Source organism: Callorhinchus milii, unplaced genomic scaffold (genome assembly GCF_018977255.1).
Source record: "Callorhinchus milii isolate IMCB2004 unplaced genomic scaffold, IMCB_Cmil_1.0 Scaffold9, whole genome shotgun sequence".
Lineage (NCBI taxonomy): Eukaryota > Metazoa > Chordata > Chondrichthyes > Chimaeriformes > Callorhinchidae > Callorhinchus > Callorhinchus milii.
The window spans coordinates 13713353-13724328 of NW_024704750.1; the positions used below are offsets into that span (position 1 = coordinate 13713353).

General features: G+C 43.4%; 1 protein-coding gene and 1 non-coding gene across 2 annotated transcripts; both read right to left on the reverse strand.

Moving 5' to 3' along the window:
- Nucleotides 1–105: 105 nt before the first annotated feature.
- psma6a (proteasome 20S subunit alpha 6a) lies at nucleotides 106–9275 on the reverse strand. Its single transcript, NM_001292230.1, is given in 7 exon segments — nucleotides 106–287; nucleotides 1552–1646; nucleotides 1814–1992; nucleotides 3608–3763; nucleotides 4443–4524; nucleotides 7012–7106; nucleotides 9137–9275. Coding segments are annotated over 7 exon segments (741 nt in total). The 5' UTR covers nucleotides 9213–9275; the 3' UTR covers nucleotides 106–229.
- On the reverse strand, nucleotides 4842–4978 carry LOC121849712. The gene has a single exon (XR_006085309.1). It is a non-coding gene; the product is annotated as a small nucleolar RNA SNORA50 (small nucleolar RNA).
- Nucleotides 9276–10976: the final 1701 nt, after the last annotated feature.

The window sequence follows — 10976 nt, forward strand, 5'->3', positions numbered from 1 at the left end:
GCTTTCCTTTGCATGCGTGTTTGTGTACGTGTATATTTTTGCGTGCGTGCGAATGTATGAGTGAGTGTGTACGTGTAGAAACACTTCAATCAACAGCATGTTCCAAAACCTCCGCTTTATTGAATAGAGTAAAATACAGTGTTTATTGGACGTTCTACGACTGCAATCTAGTTTTCCCACCAACATCGTCTTTACATAACAAACCTGGGTTCTTAAACAAATGAGAGTTTCAGTCTCTCTCTGCTAGAGCCACCAGATGTACGTCCGTTTCAGTTTCTGTAAGAATCCTAAAATAAAAAGACAATAGTAGGTTTTTCAGGAGAAATGTTACAATACCACAATACATATGGACACAATAAGAAATAAAAACTGATTTACTAAAGGTCTTGTGCAGTGAGTCTGTGTCCAACAGGAATTGGACCGATTCCAAACAACCCATTTCATCTATGATTCAAAACCACTTAACGCAGATTGAGAAGCCACTTTTACCCCATAGATCTGGAATGGTTAACAATACATTACACATTTATATAGCGCCTTTCACGTCAGGAGGATGTCTCAAAGTGCACGACACTGCTGGCTGAGTAACTGAGCTGGGGGTGGAGCTGAAAGGGGGTCAGGAAGGGCGAGTTGACTGAAAGCACAGTCTTTGTTTGTACAAAGCAGTGAAAGGCCATTTTGCTAACTTATTGCACCACTCCCGAATTAAGGAAAATGAACTGAGAAAAGCATGTTTTAGCAGCTGGGGAGTGGAACCTACAAAGGCTGAAAAATATTCTAAAAACTTGAGATCAAACACATTCAGATCATAACTAGGCATTCTTCAAAGTGTATGTCAGAGAATTCAAATATTTAAAGCATCTTATTAATAAATGCTGAACTTGCTAAGGATAATGGTAATTTTATAAAAAGAGTGGATACAGGAGATTTCTGCAAGATCATCGCTAACACAAATCACACAATTCTATCATATCCTTTAATCATCTGTTCTTCAGTTGAGAGGGAACAACAATATCAACAAAATTACATTTATGTAGCACCTTTCACGGAAGGAAGTCCCAAGGCAGAAAGATCAAAGAAGTCTTGAGACAGGCCTTGAAGAGGACAAGGGAGGGTTGAGGCGAAGGGATTCTGAGTTTCAGAGGGTTGCACTATAGGCTAGTGACTGAATGCGATTGCAGCAGACTTTCAGAGAACATCCTCACTTCATAGAAACAGGAACTGGTGACAGTTCAGTCAAACTGAAGAAATCTTTAAAGTAGAAGCAATCCACAGTTGAAAGGGGAAGAGCCACTGCTCAGGTGCTCAAATACCCCTGCACTACCCATTTTTGCTATAGTGTGCAGCACATTAGTTAGCTCATTTCCAAAAAGCACATTTCAGCAACATTCTGCCGCCCTTACGCCCATTTCCTCAATGTGCAGCCGAATGCATCAGGAAAGTTAATTTATTGAGCTACAGATGCTCACTTAAACAGATCCGCTACTTCACAGTCCAACACAAACTGTGAACAGCATTCAATGTGGTTCAGTTGTAAAAGGCTTCGTTTACCTAAATTTAGGGTTATCCACGGATACCACTCCGATTTCTATTTCACTGGGCTTGAAATCAATGGACAGCACCGTGGAAAGGCAGGTTATTGCAGTCTGCAGCAAAAAACAAATATTATTTTAAAATCAATAAATCAATGCAAGCTTGAAAAGTTAAGATTTGTTTCTCAACACACATTAAGGAATCAGTCTTACTCCATGAGCAACCAACGGCAAAATAAAAAATTCAAGTCGCCATTTTCATCCTTGCATTTTTTTTGTACCTCAACAGTTTGGTCATATGTCCAGTCAAGTTTTTTCTTCACTTTCTTTTCCAAGAAGCTGGTGGCTTCTGTCTGTTTGACCCCTGCAGCGGTGGCCTTGAAACCGCAGTAGTAACCGGCTGGGTCACACTTGTAAACCTGAGGGCCGAGCTCTTCATCAACACCAACCAGGATCATACCTGAAACAGAGAGAACACAAGAGAGTGTGTTCACCATGGATCCAACCATCAGGTACTTAGTCTGCAACTCAATCTTATTCTCCTGCTCATATCTTCTGTTCCTCCAATTCTGATCTAGAATAATAATCCTTGCATTTGATATCAGGCCTTATCACGTTGTTGAGACATCTCAAAGCACTTCACAGGATATATTGTCAAGTGGATTGACTGTTTATTTTGTACTGCTCTTTCCTCACTCCCTCTGTTCCACCTTCTGCTCTTTGCATATCCATGCCCTTTGCAACTCCTCCAAAACCTCACTTCCTTTCTACCCTGCCTTAAAACCCTCTGAAAAAGATATCTCCGTGGCCATGTTTGACATCTACTTCTTAGATTCTCTTTTCCCCTTGCTTGGTGTTTCATATCATAATTGTGAACAACAAATGCTAAGAAAAGACCAAGTAGTTGTTCACTGAGTGCAACAGGATTGGAACTGAAAAGGTTTGAAATAGTCCAAAAAGTCGAAACACCTGAACGCGAGTTTTCAAGTTAAAAATGATGCTTTGTTTGCGAGCAGCCGGCACCACCCAGAGATCACAGTTGCACATTCCCCACGTAGGAGCCTCAGGCTATTGAAATCAAAACCCATGAGGATATTTCACCTCGGGTTGCGCAGTATTAAGATGGATTGCCTGACATCTGGACTTAGCTTTGAAAGTCCCTGCTTTTGAGAAAGAAAAAATACAAATCTGTGCATTTGCATTTAATACACCATTCACGTCTGGAGGACATCTCAAAGCACCTCAAAAGATTTTACTGTAAAGTGCAATGTATTTGTATTTCTTTTGCCAATTTATGCACATCAATGTCCCCCGAACAACTAGCAAGTCAACGAGCCAGGCTGAAACCGAATAGCAAAAGTGGAGCACATAAATTCCTACACAAAATGCATGACATGTCAATCCAGTACCTGACAAGTTAGAAATCTGGATAATACTAAGATCTAGAACTCTGTCTCTTAGAATGTAAGGCCAACTGAAGGTTAGATGTGTCCATGTTCTCACACACAATGAGTGGGTTATTTTTACCTTTNAAGTTAATCACTTTGGGTAATTTCAATTATTTTTCTGGTGAAATCAGTTAAATTATACCTGAGTACAACATGTTTTGGTAGTGGCAGTAGGACAGGCATGGTGTACTGGTAGGAAGTGTCAAGGAATGAATGAAAGTACTTCCAATTGTCCATTTAGCAATGCCATCGGGGCTCTGAGGAGGCTAGGACGAAGATGAAGAAAAAAATGGAAACCAGCAGATCTTTCTAGCAGATCTGCTGATGCAATGTTAGTAAGGGGCTTGGAATGGGTCTCCTGCACAATCTCAAGAGTGGAACTAATTCTACATGACCATAGAAAATGCGTTTTAAATGCGATAGCAACACCCCTTTTAAGGAAATGAAGGATCATCAGTTGAATGCTGCTTAGACAAATCTATATTATTGGTTCTCAAAAAATATTTGTGCAAGTTACAATTCTTGGCAATAATGGACCATTGTTCGATGGATCAAGGCAAGGACTGTGTAAATACAATCTGGAGCAAAACTCTAAAGAGTTCAAATAGAAGTGCAGAAGGTACTTACAACATCCGAGTGGTCTCATTTCAGCGTTCTGCGTGTACACCTGGGAAATATCGGCAATCCGTTTGCACAGCATGTCCACTGGGATCTCATAACCGTACTTGTACTTCCAGTTTGCAGCTTCGTAGCGGGCTCTCTGAACCTGGGACCTGCTGTCAGCTGTGAACAAATAAGAAAATCCTCAAGATGAAAGAGAAACAAATAACATACACTTGCAAACAAACCAAAGTAATGTGGAACAACACTTTTATTTTGGCATGGCGGTGTCTACTTATAAAGAGTACCAGGAAATAAATGTCCAGCTCTTTGCGCTATTTATTTAGCAACTTCCCATCTCTCTGGCCTTCTCACACCCCAGTCCTCTACTTGCCCCCTTCACTCAGCTGGCTCTGCCCTCTTTAGACCCTCAATCCATCCGCTCCACAATTGGTGGGCATGCTTTTAGCCACTACACCCCGAAACTCAAATTCCCTGCCTCAATCCCTTCGCATTGGCCCCTTCTTGACTGTCTTCAGATCACAACCTTCCTCTTCAACCATGCCTATGGTCACGTCTCCCTCCAGCTCAGTCATGCTCCGCCACCATTAAGTGCTCTCAGACACTACCCCACGTGAAGGCACTAAATAAATGCAAATTGTTGTTTGTCCCCCTTAGCAAATCCTTTCTTTCAATTACTAGGAATAGTTATTGAATAACAGAAAAGACAGTAAATGACTTTACTTGGTTTCTAGGAATACCAAGCACAGTACAACCATCACTAAACAAGTAAAGATGGAAGCAGTCAAAGGGAAGATAATTATTTAGTTCCTTTCCATATGGTGTTACAGATATTCATTACCTGTCATCCCTGTCATTACACATCCTATTTTTTCAGTTATTCTGAACAGGTGAGTGACTGTGTTGGCATCCAGCAACTTATCCTGGAACACAGAAAATTGCAAGGTCACATTAAATACAGAGCACTGAAGTGCAGATCTCATCTTAAAGTTACTCAAAGGGTCTGCTCGGGTCACGATCAGCTGATTTACTGTGACAAGCGATGCCTGTTTGAGTTTGATTCTAAAGAGAGAATGCGTAGGACTGTTCAAGCTCTCTCGATGCAACGCGGACTTCCCACTGAAACAAATAATTTGAAGCATTTGGTCAACCCTTTTTAAAAAACAGTTCTCCAAGAAAAATCTGCCTTCTTGGAAAATGGACTCCTCCGTTCGCAAAAATTGGTTACCTGTTCTGCTCAGAATGTAGCTTGCTTTTAAAAGAACAACTCAGTGCCATTTCCTGAGAAGCTCCAGTTATGAACAAGTTTTGCTGTCAGCACCGTTGCTTGGCCTAGAACATGACCAGTCAACATGTCAAGGTTCAAAGACGGTGCACAACTGAGGGCGTAGACTGGATCAGGCAAGATAGGTTACACAGTTAAGCCAAGTTTCTGAAATGGAATTTGCTCTTAAATAGAATTACAGAAATACTGGCCATCACAGAGGCTCCTCTCTCAGTACTGCACAAATGATCATCAATTTTAATAAACAATTTTAATAAACATCTTACTGGACATTTGAAGACAAAAGAATTAAGCTAAGTTAGACCCAAGGAAATCAAAAAGCCATTTTGTACCATCTCATTCAACTGTGTGGAGTCCTGTAGCGTAGTGCTTAGCACGCTCACCTCGCAAGCAACACACAAGTTTGGGTGCTATATATATTGTTGAACACCAGGTAGAAAGTTTACAAAATGAGGATTCAAACCATCCATTTTAAAAGTTATTTATCTTTCAAAATAATATATTTTTTTAAAAAGTCCTTTGGACAAATAAAAAAAACTAAAAATAAGTATATATAGCATCCTGACATTTCAACGGATGAAATGGAGAAGCAGTTTCTTCCTTAAGATCCCACAGCTTATGTATTTAATACACTTCTGCTGTCTTGGATAATCCCTTGTTAAAAGGCTTGTTTGTGAAGTCCAGCAGACAGCCATTCCAATAAGTGGAGACATTCGTAGAATGCAGCCTCTGAACAACAGGCAGATCGTCAAGTAGGTCTCCGTGGCCTTTTTAATGCAGTACAAACTTTGAAAGGGCAACAGCTCCAGTTGCCTCTGAGGAAGTGCTTCTATTTTGCACATGGTGAGCCAGTGATCAGGGGATTCTCAGCTTGGAATCAGCACTGACAATGTGTCTGGCTCAATTTTAAAATGTTGTGTGCTCTGGGCTCTTTAGAGAAGCCTTTTATGAAAACTGTGCTGTGAACTGTAGAAATATAGCAAAGGGCACAGCATATGTCACACTTAAGCTGCTCCTCTGCCAGTAAATGATGCAGTAAATAGCTTTTATTTCTTATTCATTTGGAGAAACTCCAAACTTTGAAAATAACCAGTATGCAGTCTGCTGAAGACCCATGGCCCTTCGGTCTCCCAGCAACCAGACTGACTCTCTGCAGATGTATTCTGTGAGTCTGTGAGCTGAGCAATTCTTGTTATTTTGAAGCGGGGAAAATCACCAGCCTTTAAACTCAGGATATCAATTTCAGTTCTCTAAAACCACAGGGAAATTTTGCATTGACAAAAACGTTCATTTACACTGTGGTCCATTACACAACAAATCCACAGAAAGGAAATAACAATACTTTCCCAAGTTTTATATTCTAACTCCACGTCCCGTTTACAAAACAGTTCACTATCCAGTGGTTGTACTTTCATTCTGAACGTATGAGCTTTCATGCCAAGCTCATTAAGATTAAAATTGCAGATAAATTGATGTTTTATCTTAGTTTAGTCAGCTTGTTTAGTTTTGTTTCTTCCTGTCTCTTAAATAACATTCAGATTTGTGATGTGTTGATCAATGTGTTAACCCTGAACTTGAATTTGACATGTTTCCCCAACCAAAGGTTTCCTTGGCCTAAACAATACCCGCCATCAAACAAATAAAGAGTTGGATTTGATGAGCAATGGGCCACAGTAATCTCTCTTTCTCTCTACTCAGGACAATATCCAACTCATCATTGCCAACCTCATTTGTGGATACATTTGTATCTCACAGATAATCATAACAAGTTCTATTTACATTGCACTTTCAATAAATAAATTTATATTTTCAACCCTTGAAGTGAGGAAGTATAGCATAATCTTATTGTTCTCAACCCATATATATTATATTATTTTAGGCACATTTAATTATTGATGATGTCATTATTTAAAATGTTTGCTTGGCAGCAGAATAACCTACAAACAAATGCCCTGGTCTAGAACGATACCTCTACCAATGATATTGAAACTTTTTCAGTTCCTCAGTAGATGCCTTTTTTTAAACATCCTTAGTAATTATATTTCCTTTCAATGGGCCCGCTAATCCATCCCAGCACTGTCTCCTACTCAGAGGTCCTCCCAATAGTTAACAGTCTGGAACCTACCGGCACTTTCTTCTGTGTCACTATCACAGCACAGTCCTTTCCGCGGACAGCAACTGAAGTGAGGCCACCTTGGTTTATAGCCTTAAAAGCATATTCTGCAAGAAATCAGGAATCATATTAACATCAAGAAGGAGGGGAAACAGTTTCAAGCAACGCCCTTACATTATCCTAGAAACTCATCTTGTTTAGATGGATTTCACTCTGGAAAAAAACATAGAAAGGCACCTCCATGTTTAGTGAGTAGTTTTCATTGAGCTGCACGAAATCTTAGATCTCACTCTCACTTGCATTACTGAAGGTGCTGTAAGTTTTAAGCAGCACAGGTTGGGTTTGTCTGGCTGCATGAAAGCTTGCCAAATGCGATCAAAGCTGCCTGCTCTATGTTTGTGAATGTATGAGTGTGTGAATGTGAGTGAGTCTGATTGTGTGTGTGTTTGTGTGTAAGTGTGAATGTGAAAGTCTTTGCCTCACCCCTCATGCTGCCGAAACCCTCACCTATGCATTCGTCACATCAAGGCTTGATTATGGAAACTCCCTCCTCATCGGCCTTCCCAATTCTTCCCTTCACAAGCTGCAGATCATCCAAAACTCTGCAGCTCGTGTACTCTTGCACACCAAGCTCCATGACCCCATCACTCCCACCCTTGCGCGACTCCATTGGCTCCCCATCCCCCAGAGGATCAAATTCAAGATCTTCGTCCTCACTTTCAAGGCCATCCATGGTCTTGCCCCCTCCTACCTCTCTGTGCTGCTGACTCCCTACCAACCTGCCCGCTCCCTCCATTCAGTGGGCTCCGGTCTGCTCCATGTCTCCCGCCCGACCCACCCTACCATCGGTGGCCGGGCTTTCAGCCTCTCTGCCCCCACACACTGGAACTCCATCCCGCAGTCCCTTCACCTCACTTCCTCCCTTGCCTCCTTCAAGGCCGGTCTCAATACCCTTCTTTTTGATCGTGCCTTCAGTCGCCCTCCCACCTCTCCGCCTTCCCTCACCCCTTCACCACCCCTCCCCCATGCTCGGGTCCTGACCCCTGACTGTCCAGTGCTTTGGGACATCCTCCTGACGTGAAAGGTGCTCTATAAATGTAATTTTGTTTTGTTGTTGTTGTATGTGTCTCTGTGGTTCGAGTGTGAATGTATGTGTGTGCAAGTGTGAATAAGTGTGAGTGAGTCTGTATGTGTAACTGTGTCTGGTTGTGTGTGTGTGTGCAAGTGTGAATGTGAAAGTCTCTATTGTATGTGTCTCTGTGATTTGAGTGTGAATGTTTGTGTGTGCATGTGAGTGAGTGTGGCTGTGTGTGTGAGAATGCGAGAGCCTCTGTTGTGTGTGTGTGTAAATGAGTGTGAGTGAGGCTGTGTATGTGTGAGTTTGAGGCTGTGTGTGTGAATGAGTGTGAGTGAGGCTGTGTGTGTGTGAATGAGTGTGAGTGAATGAGGCTGTGTGTGTGAATGAGTGAGTGAGGCGTGTGTGTGTGAATGTGAGTCTGTTGTGTGTGTGAGTCTGTGTGTGTGAGGCTGTGTGTGTGTGTGTGTGTGAGTGAGGCTGTGTGAGTGAGTGAGGTTGTTTGTGTGTGAGGCTGTGTGTGTGTGTGTGAGTGAGGCTGTGTGTGTGAGTGAGTGTGACTGTGTGTGTGAGTGAGGCTGTGTGTGTGAGTGAGAGTGTGACTGTGTGTGTGTGTGTGAGAGAGTGTGACTGTGTGTGTGTGACTGTGTTTGTGTGTATGACTGTGACTGTGTGTGTGTGACTGTGTGTGTGTGTGTGTGAGTGTGACTGTGTGTGTGTGACTGTGTGTGTGTGTATGACTGTGACTGTGTGTGTATCACTGTGTGTGTGTGTGTGAGTTGTGACTGTGTTTGTGAGAGTGTGACTGTGTGTGTGTGTGTTTGAGAGAGTGTGACTGTGTGTGTGTGACTGTGTGTGTGTGTGAGAGTGAGAGTGTGTGTGTGTGTGACTGTGTGTGTGTGTGACTGTGTGTGTGTGTCTGTGTGTGTGTGTGACGGGGCTCGGGGCCTGGATGACTGGGCAGTTGTCGCGCTCTCCCTCCCGGCCTCACACTTCCTGCTCCGGGGTGGAGGGGGGGGGTGGGGGGAGGCCGCTGGCGGGTTGGGGGGGACGGACACTCACCTACTTGGTATAACCTGCCCTCCGGAGAGAAGATGGTGATGTGACGGTCGAAACCGGCGCTCGATCCCCGGGACATTTTTTTTCGTTCACAAAGAGCCCGAGCGGGAGAAACACATACAGCGCCGCGAGAGCGAGAGACAGAGAGGCCGCCGGAAACTGAGCTCCGTGACCCGGAAACACTCCCCACACAGCACTGCAGCCACACAGGTCACAGTGGAGTTGGCAAACAGACAGATACAGACACACAGTGACAGACACAGTGACAGACATAGACACACAGTGACAGACAGACAGACACAGTGACAGACAGACACACAGTGACAGACACAGTGACAGACATAGACACACAGTGACAGACAGACAGACACAGTGACAGACAGATACAGACACACAGTGACAGACACAGTGACAGACATAGACACACAGTGACAGACAGACAGACACAGTGACAGACAGACAGTGACAGACACACAGAGACAGACACACACACAGTGACAGACAGATACAGACACACAGTGACAGACATAGACACACAGTGACAGACAGACAGACACAGTGACAGACAGACAGTGACAGACACACAGAGACAGACACACACACAGTGACAGACAGATACAGACACACAGTGACAGACACAGACACACTGACAGACATAGACACACAGTGACAGACAGACAGACACAGAGACAGACACAGAGACTGACAGACAGACAGACAGACACAGTGACAGACAGACACAGAGCCAGAGCTGAGTGTCTTAATGCTCGTATTGTGCCTTTCTCTTGATTGCCTTTCTAATATTTCAGAGGGTGCATTGCAGGCCGGGTCGGTCGGTCGGTCGGTCGGTTTCTCTCTCCTCTCAAGCCTGATAACTATTAATCCTCATAATGATAATGACGATAATACCCCTCACCTTTGACACGGTGCCTTATCCCTTCCTCGAGATGTCTCCCAACAAAACGCTTCACGGGATACACTGTATAAGTGAGCTGACCGTACGTTTTGTGGGTGAAAGGCGGCAGCCAATCAATCGCGCACTGCAGTGGCTCGCAAACTCTGGTGGATTGAGTGACCAAATTATTATTAATTATTTTTTCCCCCCCAAGGAATTATTACCCTCAAAAAAGAGATCTGCCAATCGACTAACAACCTGGTTCCTACTTACTGCTGGGTATACAGACGTGTGGAATAAAGAAACTTCCTAATGTTTCTCCCTGCCTGGCAATTGACTCCAGATCCTCTTGCTTGCGAGGAAAGTGCTCCAACCAATGTGATGCAGGATTCCTGATGACTGGGCTGGAGCTCTGACCCCCACACTGGGGCTTTGAGCTCACCATCTACCGTCCACGCTGAAGCTCCCAAGCGCAGTGCCAGGGGCAATGCTGTGTTGTCAGAGGTGCCATTCTTTAGATGAGACGCTAAATCGAGGTCCCGTCTGCATGTTCTGGTGAAGGTTAAAGATCCCATGGCGGCCCTTGAAATTGTTTCCCTCAGGCCAACAATCTGCCGAATACAACTAGTTACTCACTCCATGGCTATTTGTGGAACTTGCCTGTCAGGTTTGTCTGCAAAATATGCAATCACTACACTTTACAGTGTTGAGCCTTTATCATTTGCAGTCTTATCAGGAACATTTTAAGCCAGTGAATCAGGAACATTTTTGCCCTGCCTGGCAATTGAACCCACACTTGTGCAGTTTAAGTTTGAGCAGTGGGATCTGTTTATTCCTTTCTTGTTTGAGTAGATAATGCATTAGAGGGTTTAAAAATCAACTGGAGGCCTATCTAGTTGTGACTATTTTGTTATTTGTTCAAGGCACATAAAATGTCTGGCATATTTG